This window comes from Moschus berezovskii, chromosome 16, assembly GCF_049115385.1.
Source record: "Moschus berezovskii isolate FMDL1 chromosome 16, NW_MosBer_1.0, whole genome shotgun sequence".
Lineage (NCBI taxonomy): Eukaryota > Metazoa > Chordata > Mammalia > Artiodactyla > Moschidae > Moschus > Moschus berezovskii.
In genome coordinates, this window is record NC_142475.1 from 46,489,569 (window position 1) to 46,504,380 (window position 14,812).

At 46.5% G+C, this 14,812-nt stretch overlaps 1 protein-coding gene and 1 long non-coding RNA gene across 3 annotated transcripts; one reads left to right on the top strand and one right to left on the bottom strand.

Annotated features, from left to right (window-relative positions):
- Positions 1 to 7,784: 7,784 nt before the first annotated feature.
- Positions 7,785 to 11,876, bottom strand: LOC129560417 (uncharacterized). Of its 2 annotated transcripts, XR_008686762.2 has the most exons (5): positions 11,746 to 11,876; positions 11,151 to 11,209; positions 10,374 to 10,519; positions 9,375 to 9,455; positions 7,785 to 8,925 (listed from the first exon to the last, which is right to left on the bottom strand). It is a non-coding gene; the product is annotated as an uncharacterized LOC129560417 (long non-coding RNA). The 2 variants fall into 2 exon arrangements; XR_016039347.1 differs by having other exon boundaries at positions 7,785 to 9,449.
- Positions 11,799 to 14,574, top strand: MSC (musculin). The gene is made up of 2 exons (XM_055432529.2): positions 11,799 to 12,530; positions 13,368 to 14,574. The coding sequence occupies exons 1-2, from the start codon at positions 12,021 to 12,023 to the stop codon at positions 13,452 to 13,454; spliced, it is 597 nt and encodes a 198-aa protein (XP_055288504.1). The 5' UTR covers positions 11,799 to 12,020; the 3' UTR covers positions 13,455 to 14,574.
- The last annotated feature ends 238 nt before the right edge of the window (positions 14,575 to 14,812 follow it).

Consider the following 14,812-nt stretch of genomic DNA (forward strand, 5'->3'; position numbering starts at 1 on the left):
AATTCTGTGCTTTAAAGGATACACTGAGTGACTGAACTGACTGACTGACTGACTGACTGACTGACCAAGTGAAAAGACAAACCCACAGGATGGGAGAACATATTTGCAAATCATATTATTTGATTAGGTTCTAGTAATCCTAATCTTTATTATAAATAAAGAATAGTTACAATTCAACCACAAAAAGACGAAGAATCCAATTTAAAAATGGACAAAAGGCTTGAATGGACATTTCCTCACAAAAGATACACAGATGGCCAACAAGCACATAAAAAGATGCTGAACATTGTTAGTCATCAGGAAAATGCAAATCAAAACCACAATGACACATCACTTTACACCCACTGGAATGACTATAATCAGAACAAAGTACAATAAACAGTGTTGGTGAGGATGTAAAGAAATTGGAACCTTTCTACTTTGCTTCTGGAAATGTAAAATGGTGCAGCCACTTTGGAAAACAACCTGATAGATTTTCAAAAAGTTAAACAAAGTTACCATACAACTTGGCATTTCCACCACTAGATGTATACCCAAAAGGCTTGGAAACATGTTCACACAAACCTTGTACACAAATATTCATAGCATCATTACTCATAATAGCCAAAAAGTGGATAAAACCCAAATGCCATCCACTGATGAATGGATACACAAAATTTGGTATATACACACAATAGAATATTATCTACCCACGTAAAAATGAAGAACTAATATATGTTAAAATATGGATCAACCTTGAAAAATATTATACTTAGTGAAATAAACTAAGGTGGAAAGGTCTATGGTTTACTCTACAGATGGCTTATAGATGGAATTAGATGATTCCATTTATGTAATAATGTCTAGAATAGACAAACATACAGAGACTGAGAGATCAGCGGTTTCTGGGAGTTGTGGAAGGGAAGTTTCCAGGAGGTGAAGAGTGACTGCTAAACATTATGGGGTTTCAGTTTGGGATGATAAAAATGTTCAAGAAATACGTAATGGAAATGATTGTACAATGTTGTGAATACACTAAAAACCACTGAACTACATATTTGGAAAGGGTGAATTTTTATGGTACGAGAATTATATTTCTATTAGAGAAAGAGACTCAGTCATTACATCCAACCAAACAATGTAAAGAAAAATTTGTAATTAAATTCACCATCTTTCAACCAAGTAGCATAACACTATTAAAAAAAAAACAAACATGAAAAGTCAGTGCATCGATACCTACAGTTACCTGAGGCAGTTTCCTTCCTGGCTAGATTCATTTTTCCACGACTCCTAAAATAAGGACTAAATTTCAAGGACTATGAGATTCACTATCCCTTTATAATTATAACACTCCCAATTTAGGAGTGCCTGATAGTACACATTATCTTGCTTACTAAATTCTTTAAAATTTAACAGTTTTTGGTTAAGAACATTATCTGCAAGGTAGGCCAGCAGACTAGACATAGAAGGAAGAGATGAAGTCCAAGTCTGAAGGTGGTCTCCTGGCAGAATCTCCTCTTCTTCTAGGGAGGTCAGTCTTTTTCTATTAAGACGGTCAACTGATGGGATAAGGCCCGCTCACATGATAGAGGATGATCTGTTTCACTTAGAGCCTATCTGTTTCAAAGTGAAGCTCATTCGAGAGAGAGAGGAATACCTTCACAAAAACATCTAGAACAACATTTGACCAAATAACTGGGAACTGTGGCCTAGCCAAACTGACACACGAAATTAACCATCATGGGCATGAAATGGTAAATGCAGAGCTAGACTCCTAATCTAGAAGTCTGAGTTCACCTTCAACTATTTCTCAGCAAGGGACTTTGCCTCTCTTAACCTCAATATCTTTATTATAAAATGTGGAGGAATACTGAAATTTTGTGTGCAGAGTGAGAAAATAAGGGCATTTGCGGACCAATCCAACCCACCCTACCTTTTTCCCCCATTAAACTATCTATCACATGCCAGTGAGTGCCCTCTAGCTGATATCAAGACATCAGGGGGCCTACCATTGATTTAAAATACCCAATGTTTGCTGTGTTCTAAACTGCTGTGGGATATGTTGAAAAAAAATCTGCTAATACCTCCAGGTAGCCTAAATTTCAAAGAATAGTTTACATGTATGTAGGCACGTGTGCATGTATTTATATATTCTGGTTGCAAGACCAAGGAACAACTAAAAAAAATATAAGAAACAGATATTCAATTAAAAAATCAATAATAGATAAATGATAATTGAATATACGGATTCTTCCACATTGGATTCTATGTCAATGACACCCCCAAAACTTGTACAACATAGTGGTACTGTGTCTTTGTAAATCCTTTCCTCTCCACTAACCCCAAAAGAAAAAAAAATTAAAATACACTTTCATTTTTGCCTCCCTCCTGTCTACCACTGGTCTCCAACTATAGAAGCTTCATCTAAATCCCTAACAGTATCTCCCCTAAACTCCATATTCCTAACTTGCCTCTCTACCTCATCAAAACATAATGAATCCATTTGTGGCTTATTCTTGCAATTTCTTGTTACCAGAAGTGCAAACGGGGAATCTTATTATCAAGATTCAACTATTTCTTACAGCCACTATTTATCAACCACTATGCTAGAAAACTTCATATTTGTTAATGAGAATAAATGCTCAAACTCACCAGGTCCCTTTTTTATTTTATTTTAGGTGGGCTATTTTAAAAATCTTTATTGACTGTGTTACAGTATTGCTTCTGTTTTATGTTTCAGGGCGATTTTTTTTTGGCCCCAAGGCACAGTGGGATCCTAGCTCCCTGACCAGAGATCGAACCCCACAGTTCCTGCTTTGGAAGGAAGTCTCAAACACAGGACCACCAGGGAAGTCCCTCATCAAGGCCCTTAACACTCTTTGAAACTCTTGGTCTTACACCTACTCAGTCCTTTCTTCTATTCTCCAAAAGGGCTACTCCTCACATTCTCCACCTCTGTTAACCTCAATATCTCATTCCTACTCACAGGGGCTAACCTCTTAACTTCCTATGAGAAACCATTCCTGATCTACAGTGGCATCCTACATTATTTAGTTTCAACTCATTTCAGGCAAAGGGGTGTATTTTATGCTCATCAAAGCTACCTTCCCATCTCCTTCCACCTCCTCTGGGGAACTACTGCTTCTCATATTTTTAACATCTTTAATTTTTCCTCAAAACATAAGCATGCTTAAGCAATTCTAACCCTTAAAAGCAAACCAGAAAGAAACCAGTTTCCTACCAAGGAGTAATTTCAAAGACTTCCACTTAGGGCCAAAATTGAGTTCCAGTGATAAGACTCACCCTTCCATCTGGAGCAACCACAAAACAGGCAAAAGAGATGAAACAATGGTTCTCCAAACATTGGATGGGAGGCAGTAAAGGACAATGGACCCTAAGAGATGGGAAACAAGGAAAGGCCTACAATCATTGCCGTTGCCCCAGATCTTGCCATCACAAGCGTTTCCAAAGTGAGAAGCAGAAAGGAAGAACCAAGGCAGACCCCTGAGTGGAAAAGCCAGAGCTGAGAAAGTGGGGAGAACGAGGTAACTAAAATTCACCCAACAGAAGACCAAAGAGCAAGGGGCACAGAGAGCAAACTCCAGAGATCTGCAGGAGGTCCCCCTGGAGTTTTCAGTGGATCAGCACAAGCACAGGAGGAAACTACCAGAAGCTGAAGGAACTCTCACCAAAAAAGATTAAAGGGAACAGAGACAGGTAGGGACACAGGGGCAGGAATAACACATGCTCCAGCCAGACTGGAAAACCTCATGACGCACAGGGCTTCAGGCTGAGTCCTCGGAAGAATCTTCCCTCAGTATGGGGAAGAATTAACTTAGAATGAGCACCATTGATTCCCTCTCCCGAGCCATCTTAAAAGCAAGACTGAAAAGGATTACACTATTTCCAAGTAACTGCATCCAAGAACGAATATTGATAGTATTTATAAGAATACACAGATATCCAGCACCAACAGGCAAAATTCACAATGTCTGCCCTCCAAACAAAAGGCACCAAAACATGCAAAGAAGCAGGAAAAAGTGAACCACAATTTAGAGGGGAAAATTGAAACTGATTCAGTCACAGAGCTAGTAGGCTAGCTGGGTTTGCTTTCTTTGTTTCCTTAGTGGCTACACTCACTAAGGTGGACCTCCATCCTAATTTAGGCAGTGACCCACACCAGTGTCCCCCCTCACATGGGACAATGATGGTCCCCCTTTCTGCTTCTGTTCTACTCCTGGTCCACGGACGTGTTTTTCTTGCTTTTGAACCTGGTTGTGCCTTTCTAATTTCCTATTTTTACACTTTAACTCATTGCCATGTGCTTGAAGCACAAGGGCAGCTTCAAAACGTGACTTTACCATACCACCTCAACTGGAAGTCCCCACCCATTATTTCCTGAAACCCCTCCCTTGCTTTCAAAAACAGTAACCTTGGTTTTCCTCTCACTTCTCTGACGATGGCCTTACTTTCTCTGAATCCCCTGCTCTGCTCACCCATTAAATGTATGGGCCTTTCAGGGCTCCATTCTCCCCTTACACTATGATAAAGGTTTAATATGAGGCTTTATAGATCTGTGACCCTCTGAAATTTTATAAAAATTTTGACTATTTTTTTAATCAGAAAAAAAAATTACTGATAGTATTTAAAACCAGATTTCATTTTTATAAGGAGAAATCTCATTGCTTGGATGCTTATAATAAACATAATTCTTCAATTATTTAGAATTAACACTGGGATTGTGGCAACTACAATATGAGTAAACTGACATATAAGCTACATTCAAAACCATAAGTCCATTCAGTTAATCAGAAATGTATTTGGTTCTCTGTAAGTATTGATAGTGGGGCAGAGCACACAGGAGTAAACTGAGTTGGTTAAGTGAAGGGCAAATAATGGTTTGAGTATGTCTTCCAGTAATTATGGGTGAAGATTAGATTGGGTTCCTATGTTTTTCAATGTTTTCAATGATCAAATACTTAGGTAGTGTCTGTCACGGACAGGGGGAATACCCAGATGAACAAGGCATAGTCTCTCTAATTACTGAGTTGACAATTTAGTCTTTTTTTTTTCTTATTAATTTTAATTCTGCTACTCTCCTCTCTAAAGGAAGTTGCCTAAATGTGGCAATTTAAGAAGAAATAGGGACAGGGTGGGGAAACAGGCATGAAGATTCCTTATCTACTTCTGTTTCCAACATCCTCAAGGAGTTCGCCTTTGAAACTTACAGATGGCAGCGTTTCTGCACGCTAACTGGCTCATTGTCCTTGCTAATTGGGCAGAGCAGCACAAATAATCCAAAGGACAAAACATTCAGAAAAAGTGCGCACATTGCCCAAAACACCTCCCTTTTCTCTGATCCCTATGGGAGCTCATTTTAGAATTGGAGGTGAGAGGAGCTTAGGGCCAGGGAAACAAAGTTTGTATGTAAATAAGCCAGGCTCCCTTTTACAGAAGAGTTTAAGGGACTGGTTGACAAAGTGCACAGGATCCCTGCTCTCTGACACCACGAAGTATCTATTACAGGAGAACTTCCTCTGGCGCCAGGCGGCGTTTAGTTTTCACTTGATGTTCAATAGGGGATGAGGCGCTGCGGGGAAGGGGGTAGAGGGTAGAGGGCTGCTAACATGAGGGTGACACCGAGCAGGGCTCACAATTGGGAGAAGGGGGTAGGACAAAGATGAGTCCCTAGAAGAGAGAATGAAGACAGCAATGTAATAACTGACCTTGTACAATGTTCTGCACTTCCCAGGGAAGCTTACACATGGGTTTGCAGCTCCCCTCACCGCCACCTGGTTGGTGGGCTATACATAAAGAAAGAGCTCCAAGGCAGCCAGCAAGTGTCCCAAGGCGACTGAGGTGATAGGCAGAGATGTCCTAATGTCCACAGCAGAGGGGCCTCTTTCCAGTACATGCCACGTGGCAGGATGTCATCTTCTCTTAGGATAACTCCATAGTTAAACCCAAGGCTTGGGACAACAGCTGTGCGCTGCGTTTCAAGGGATGTTTTGGAAATGCAGTATTGTCACACTTTCAAAGTATTGCCGATAAAAATCAACAGTAAAAGAAAAACTTCTTAGATAGAGACTCAGCTTCTACCTAAGAATGGAAGGCTGTCCCAAAGGGTTTTTAAAAAATAAGACTTCTGTCAGACCCATGAATCAGAGCCCAGACCAGCTTGTCCCTCAGGATCCTCCAAATAAGTGAAGTCCAGGGATTCTGCAGACAAACCTTCAGAGGCCAAGCCATCACCATGTGTTTCCTCCTGAGAGCTGGGCTAGCCGCTTAACTCTGCTACTGGAGAATTCAAAGTCGTTTGCAGGAATTTGTTGTTCAGTAGCTAAGTCCTGTCCTACTCTCGGCGACCCCCTGGACTGTAGCCCACCAGGCTCTTCTGTCCATGGGATTATCCAGGCAAGAATACTGGAGTGGGTTGCCGTTCTCTCCTCCAGGGGAAATCTTCCCAACCCAGGGCTGGAACCTGCCTCTCCTGCTTGGTAGGTGGATTCTTTACAGCCAAGCCATCTGGAAAGTCCATCTGCAGGAGTCCTGCAGCTTTCTAGTCCTAACCAAACCTGGGTTAGCACCCACATGTATCTCTTTTTAAAAAAATCTATTCCAAAGTCACCTGCATTTTGGTCAAGACAAATTACCGATGACTTTTTTTTTTCTTCTCTCCTAAATGGCAAAGAAAATCAGGTCTCTGGGTCTGATCACATTCCCTATCTCCTTTTTCATTTTTAACTCTAATTTTTCCACCTTCAGACTCTGCAAACCTGACCTTTCCAGGCCCAGCCTCTCTAAAGGCTAAGGTCTCACGGGACTCCACAGAGGCAAAAATCTAGTAGCAAATCTTGAATAAGTAACAGGCGGAGGACCGATTGCCTTCGGGACAACAGAAGACTCCTCTCGCAGGCCCCACAGTACCCACAGGCCACCTGACCACGTGGCCGTCGGGGTCCAAGTGAGGGGCGCTCCTTTCCTTCCGGGTCAGGGAGCGTGGGGACACCGTGAATGCTGCCAATCAGCTCCCCGGCTTTGCGAGACAAAGAAACATGGCAACACCATGCTCCCCACGTGACTGTCCCGCCCCACCGTGTGTATACCACATGACCTGTGTTCCACGTGACTTGCACACTGCCAGACCCAGAGCTTCCCATGCGTGGTCTTACTTTGTATCCAGGGATGCTCTGAAAAGACCAAGGAACTGGGCATCCGGGGCCCTGTCATCCACTGTCTGTCAGTCAGTCAGTTCAGTCGCTCAGTCGTGTCCAACTCTCTGCGACCCCATGAATCACAGCACGCCAGGCCTCCCTGTCCATCACCAACTCCCGGAGTTCACGCAAACTCACGTCCATCGAGTCGGTGATGCCATCCAGTCAGGGTGGCCCAAACTACCTGGGGAACGGACGCCTCCATGTAACTTTTCCCTGTGAGAAGCCCTGCGGAAATCCAAACCCACCAGAAGCCCAAACCCACCGGAAGCGTTTCTCCCCGTGTTCTGGGGTTGGACCTATTAGATGGGGTAGGGTACACGTGGAGCGGTGCAGGCGAGATGACAGGAGTTAGTGATAGCAGACGTGCTGTAATGTGTGCTTCCCGCATTATGGTGCTTTTTCCCACGAGAATGTGCCTTCCGAGTGGGCGGAAGTCGGGCTCACCAACACCTGCCACAGCAAACACTAGACACTCAGTGCACAATTGCATCGTTAATCCCCGAATTATCCAAAAGAAATATAATGCCAGCCACATCTGTAAATCCCAATGTCTAGTAGCCACATTATAAAAATACAAAGCCATGGAAAATTATTTTTAATAATATACTTCCTTTAACCCAATATATCAAAACATTATCATTGTTTGACATATATTTTTTTAAATATTAGATATTTTATATCTTTTCTTCACATTGTCTTCAATATCCGGTGTGTATTTTACAATGCTAGACATGACTAGCCACATTCCAAGTGCTCAGTTGCCTCATGTGGCTGGTGACATCAATAATATTAGCCAGTGCTGGTCTAGACTTGTTTTTCCAGATCAAAGGAACAGGCAATTTGTTCAGCCAACTGGACAACCCAGAACATCAAGAGTATCTGGGGAGACACCACCAGGAAAGTCATATGGGAAATGCATTCCCACAACAACCATTTCTTAAGCACCCACTTTATACATGCTTTGACTTGGTGTCCAAGAGTATAGACTACTCTCCCTAAACTCTAAACCATTTGATCTGCCCAGCCTCAAACTTCTTCCCCCAGCACTTACTTTGGAGTGATGTGGCATTAAATGGCCTTGGTATGTACTTTGGGGGTGGAAAGGGTGGGTGTGTGGCATTAAATGGCCTTTTCTGTGGTCTGTGACCGCATTCTCTCTTTTGAGAAAACCAGAGTCTGCATCTTTTATATTTCAGCAAATTAAGCACTAAGTATTACACTTAGTGTGCTGCTTCTCCACAATTGCATTTAACCCTTTCAGTAACTGATTTAGGAGTTTTACTTATATTTATTTATTTAGCAGTTTTCAAATAGGGGAAGGGAGGCTGGGAGAATTGCTGTGGCTTTATGGGGAGAAAACTTGGGGAAAGAAAGTTTCTAATGTAGTCCCATCAGTGTCTCTCAGTGAGGTCTTTTCTGAGGCTGGGGGAAACCTCAGGTAATAGGACCATGCACTTGAACCACAGAAGCCTGCAGTTAAAGAGAAGAAACCTCTGGCGCTGTCTGAAACCCAGAACAAGCCCTCACTTACAAACCCTGGGTCACTTCTGGACCCTGACACTTACTAGATGTGTGACGTTGGGCATCACACAACTCATAGTAATAAAAATAACTAGCATTTATTGATTTTTTTTCTCACGCATCAGGCTGTGGCCCAGGCAATTATTCATAGACTCCCCGTTCTTCACAACAAGATAGATATTTCATATTATATGTCAGTAATCTGGGCCTTGAAAAAAAATTGACAAAGGTCATACAGTTAATAAGCAGGAGAGCTGGGATTATTAATGTCTTAACCATTATTAAATGTATTTAATGTTTGTTTGATAATGTAACTTTAACCCACCTCCCATTGCATACTTAAAAGGAACATCTTAAAAGAATTTCAAAATCATCAATATATAACATAAAAACCTGTATATTTGTGTTACAAATCTCACAGGTTATTAGCATGGGCAAATTGGAATTGTTTTCAGCGTGCTTGTTTTTAAAATACAAAAGTAAAGTTTTCATTTTGTATTTGCAGTGTATGGGGACTTGCCAAAACAATTAAAACAACTGGTTTTTCAAAAGAGATATTATATTAGCACTGTTCAGCTTATGAGGTTTTTGTAATCACTGAGAGAGAAGGAAAAGTAAAAGCATTTTGAAAGTGTAATATCAGATGTCATTACAAACCTGTTAAAGCAAACTGAAGTTATATACTAACTTGCAATGTATATGAAGATACATTTCTTAATCTTCATCAGGAGACTGCAACTTGAAAAAGAATGAAGAATAAAAATATAATTAGAAAGAAATGGAGGGAAAGAGAAAATGAAAACAAAATAATGGGAAAATAGAGGAAATGACTATATTTCTTGAAAGAGATCAGAGGGAGGAAGGGAAAAAGAAGGAAGGGAAGGAAGGAAAAAAAGAAAGTAGGAAGGAAGGGGAAAAGAAAAAACAGGAAAGAGCTAGTTTAAAAAACAACAACAACAACATGAATCGTTGGGGTCAGGCAGTTCCTTCAAGAAAAAGAAACTGGCCATGACCTGCTTGGCGTTGAGGCTGGGTACAGTTTTTGTGACTGTTTAGAGAAAATCTAGCAGTCTCCCTGCCATTAATCTTTTCCAAAGAAAGACTTTGTTCTGCACCTGTATAAACAATCCCGTTTTTTAAAACCTATGTGCCTGCCTCTAATGTATGAGGCTCTGTATTTATACTGATAGCTTCAGGTCATCAATAGGCGATGCAAAAAAGCTGCCTGAGATCTTCCCTTTACATCTTTTTGCTCCCCTTTCCCTGCCACCCTCCCATCTCTCTCCTCTCCCCAACCGCCCCTCCCTCCCCTCCTTCTCCCGGCACCTAGAGTCAAGTTCAAGTTCAAGCAGCGGTCCAAGAAAGATTTCTAGCTCTGTCAAGTACTCGCTGAGTTTTCCCAGCACTGAGAGAACTGAGAGCGAGCGTTTTACTCAACTGACCTCAGAGAAGACCCTCCCCCAGCTCTCGCCCCACACCCCAAACCCCCGCCACCACCACCCCCTCCCCAAAATGGCAATATATATCGGGAGAAAAGCTCTGCAAATGGGGGCGAGCGGGAGGGGTTTGGCAAAACATCCCCACAGGGAGGCCTGGCCTGGGAGATGAAGGTGGAACGATGATGCCTGAGTGATGAAGTCAGCCCTGGCCAGCCACCTGTTGCAGCACTTCAGGCACCAAGCCCTGCGCATTTGTTCTGCTGGAGGAGTCGGCGGGGCGAGGCTGGCCTGCAGCTTCTGCCCGCACCTTCCGCGGTCGACTGCCCATCTGTCTCCTTAAGCTTCTCTCAGCTTGGCTGTAGGCTTGTAAGGAAAGGACAGGTAAATACCTAATTCGGGTGTGACGACTCAGTTTCCTCAGTGAGGAATGGCGTAGCCAACCCAAACCCACTCACGGAATTTTCATTATTTTGCTGTTTTTAGTTTTAATTACGGGGCGGGGGGCGGGTGGCGGGCACCGGACGCCTAATCCAGTGCCTGACACACAGCAGGCACTCAACAGCTGGCCATTGATGTCCACTCCCAAAATGAAGCACACATTCCCAGATCACGTATTGCCAAGGCTCTCCCAGTTAGGAAACAAGGAGACCGCAGTTATGCTTTGTCTCCTTTGAGGGGCACACTTCTGGGTGCTGTTTTATCGTGGTTTCTTGTTTGTTTTGTGTTACTTTGGATGGTTGTGCTGACTTTGCATGCTGAATCCAGGAGCGTGCTCTTCAACACACCATCGAAAATAGTCATCGATTCCCTAGAGTGTAACTCAGAGCGCGGGCAGGACCCTCTATCTTACCGCACTCTGGTGCTGAAAACAGAATTAACGCGTGGAACTCCCCAGACAACCGAAAACAGCACACAGAGCATCCTGTGCTGTGCGACAGAAATACCGAGGGGCCTGGGATTCTACACACGGATTTTGAGTCCATATTCTGCTTACCAGCCTGTCGATATGGGGTCCTTTACTTAACATCCATCTCTGCGGCTTAGCTTCAAGTTCTGCAAAGTGGAGATAACAACATTTAAGTCACAGATGTTGGAAAATGAAACGAACCACTGTAGATGAAAGTGCTTTGTAAATCAAACGACGACGTTTAAGGAAAAGAGGGGAGGAAAATGAGAGGTTAATTCGTCCATTGTTCGGTGTTGCTTTTTTAGCTTTTACGCTTTTGTAAAAAGCGGGCTTGAATAAGCAATCATACTTTATGAGTGATAAACTTGGAAAATACATTTCGGCTGAAAAGACGGGAAGGACGCAGAGGTCGCGATCCTGGGGTTTCCAAGTGTCCGGCAATTTTCGCCTCCGTTAAGATCAGTCGTGGGTGGAAGTGGGTACCTGGGTACGAACAAGGTCCCTTCCTTGACTCACCCCACGAGCACTCATCTCGCAGTGATGGGTCCCTCGGGCCCAAGGGTCCAGATCCCAGTTCAAGAGACTTCCCCTTCCCCGCCCCCACCGGCAGATTCTCGGCAGTCTGAAAAGCGGTCCCCACCCCTTCCCCGCCCCCGCCCCACCTCTTGCCCCCCTTTCCCACCCCGTCTTCTTTGCCCGGGGTGGTTTGTTCCGAGGAGTACAGAATAAATAGTCCGGTCAAAAGGCGCGGCGCGCGGTAGTGAGCGCCGAGCCTGGGCCCAGGCGCCGACTTCTCGGCCACGCTCTCCAGGATCAGTCCCGGGGCTCCGCGGTTCCCGACCCAGGTCTCTCGTCGCCTGCGGAGTTCAGCCTGGCCCCCGCCTCCGCGAGGGAGCGGAAGGCGGAGGCCGCGAGACTGGCCTGCAGGAGGAAAGCTGGGGCGCGGGGGACGCAACGATGTCCACCGGCTCGGTGAGCGACCCCGAAGAGATGGAGCTGCGGGGACTGCAGCGAGGGTACCCGGCCCCAGTCTCCGAGAGGCCGTCCCTCCGCGGCGCCGAGCGCAGCTACGCGTCGCCCAGCGACAACTCGTCTGCGGAGGAGGATGACCCCGACGGCGAGGAGGGGCGCTGCGCGCTGGGCGCGGCGGGCGGCGCGGGAGGCTGCAAGAGGAAGCGGCCCCGGGTGGCTGGGGGCGGCGGCGGCAAGAAGCCCCTCCCGCCCAAGGGTTCGGCGGCCGAGTGCAAGCAGTCGCAGAGGAACGCGGCCAACGCCCGAGAGCGCGCCCGGATGCGCGTGCTGAGCAAAGCCTTCTCCAGACTCAAGACCAGCCTGCCCTGGGTGCCCCCCGACACCAAGCTTTCCAAGCTGGACACGCTCCGGCTGGCTTCCAGTTACATCGCGCACCTGCGGCAGCTGCTGCAGGAGGACCGCTACGAGAACGGCTACGTGCACCCGGTGAACCTGGTAGGGGCGCCGTGCTCGAGGCCCGGGGCGGGGCGGTCGAGTGATGCCCGGCGCGCTTCCTGGCGCCCGGCAGAGTCTGGCCGCTGGGAAGAAACCGAGTGGGGTGGGGGGAGGTCTGCTAGGGGTGGTGAGGAGGCCAGTTTGGTTTCTCCCAAATCACGGAGGAGTCAGTCGTTTTCCTGGAAGAGAACCATCCACCCTTCTGTGTTTGCATCAGTCTGATCATTGTACGTGACGCTTTTGCCGGTTGATAGTTACCATCACTATGGCTAATATCCTGCTTCCGGGGTAAATCTAGGTTCCACTGGAGTCTGCTGTCCCATTGCAGATAGAACGAAAAGTCTCCCTTCCTAACTTTTTACAGATAATAGTCTGACAGGTTTAAATCAACCAGCCCTACTTTCTGAAAGGAGGGAGGGAAGATCGAGACCTTTTTAAAAGCCTTTGCGTTTTTTCAATTCTTGAATAGCAGAGGTTTCCCCAAACGGGATTTGTCTGGAAAGTCCCTCTCCGACCTGCCAACTCTCCCGGCTTGAGAAAGATCATATCCCAGTTCCTTCTTGGAGCGAACGGCTGATGGGTGGGTGGGTGTGTGTGTGTCATGCAAATTTCGCGGAATCACCAGGAGGACAGCAGGAACGGAAAACTCCCGTTTTACGTGATCAAAATCCAGTAAAATTAAAATCTTGGTTTAGAGAGAAGACGCGAAAAATTCCCAGAATACTGATAAAATCGGAGCTACGCAAAGCCAGGGATATCCCGGGGTTCCGTTTGGAGAGTGGTTTCGGTTTGAAACTATCGTTTTTCCGGTATCTGATGCTCTTTCTGGTTTTACAGACGTGGCCATTTGTGGTCTCGGGACGACCCGACTCTGACACCAAAGAAGTCTCCGCGGCCAACAGATTATGTGGGACCACCGCTTAGATCGAACTCGAACTCATTTGGGATTATTGGTTGAGCGCACGGGTTTGGGGACGAGGGAGAGGAGGGAGACAGCATGAGAAGCCCCGAGAATGGGAAAAACGTTCCATTGGATTCTCCTAGACTCCCCCAGCCCAGGACCGTGAACTCGACAGGTGGTGGGCGTTGGGGGGGGGCGGTTTGGGGGGGTGCAGAGCCCAGGTGTCGGCAGTGCGCCTGGCATCGCAGGGCGCAGACGGCTCTGCTGCCGCGGGTCTGGGCGACGACACTACACGCGGACCCAGATCAAGCCTCGGGCTTTAGCTGTATAGACTACCCCGGCGGTGCAGTCTGAGCCCAGCGCGCAGCCGCCTAGAGGTTAGTTTCCAAACTGAGCCAGATCTACCGTGTGATGGCACGACTTTGCACTGCCCAGGCCTCTCACGGTTAGACCATGGTCAGAACTCGCTCTGGACAACCGGCTTCAAAGACCGAAGTCTTCACGCCAGACCCTACATCGGGGTGTGTTTTTAAGTTGCAAAGAGAGGAGCGCGGCACACCTGGGCCAGAATTATATCCCACAGGGCCGCGCCCTGCGGGCCTGACGCACGATGCCTTGCCGGTTCCGGGAGAGGTGGAAGCGCGCTCGCAGAGACCCACCTGGCCGGGTCTGCCCGGAACGCTCCCTACGGTCGCGCTTCCGGGGGCCAGTGACGCCCCTCCGTCCCCAGACGCGAGCATCTCCCCTTAACCAGGCTTAGGTCCGCCCCCTCCCCTTCTAAGGCTTGAGCCACCCATCCGCCTCTCCCCACCGACCTGGCTCGCGTCTGCTTGGGCACCTCCCTCTGCTCCCTCCTCCCACACCTACTTGCAGGCCCCCTTCCCACCCCCAACTCCCGACTGTCCCCACCTGGCCTCCCCCTCGGGTGGCACCCGCCTCCGACTCCACCTCCCCGCGCCCCAGTTCTTCCTCCTGGCGGGGTGGGGTGCGGAGACTGTTCGGTACTAGAGACCCTGATGCGGCGGAATGCGCCGCTGCCCCAGGCAGCACTACCACAATAATTAGAAAATGTAAATAAATTTATTTTTCTATGAATAATAAAACGCATTGTGAAAACCGAGTGCCCTGGGGCGTCAAAACGTGGTCTTTTTGCCCGTGGCTAAGTTTGGTCTGGGAATTAACTTAAAGCTGCCCTTTGGCCCTGGGTGAGAATTGGGTCATTGTTGGAGGCGAAGGGGTTGATCGGATTTCGATCGCTGCAATTTTAAGTGTAAGTCTCCTTTTCTCCGATTCCTCTTCATAAGGCAAGGGTTCTTGGAAGCCAGGGACTAGAGGCTTGTAAGGCCCTTAATAGTCTTTTGGGGTCAGGGCCACGTAGAAA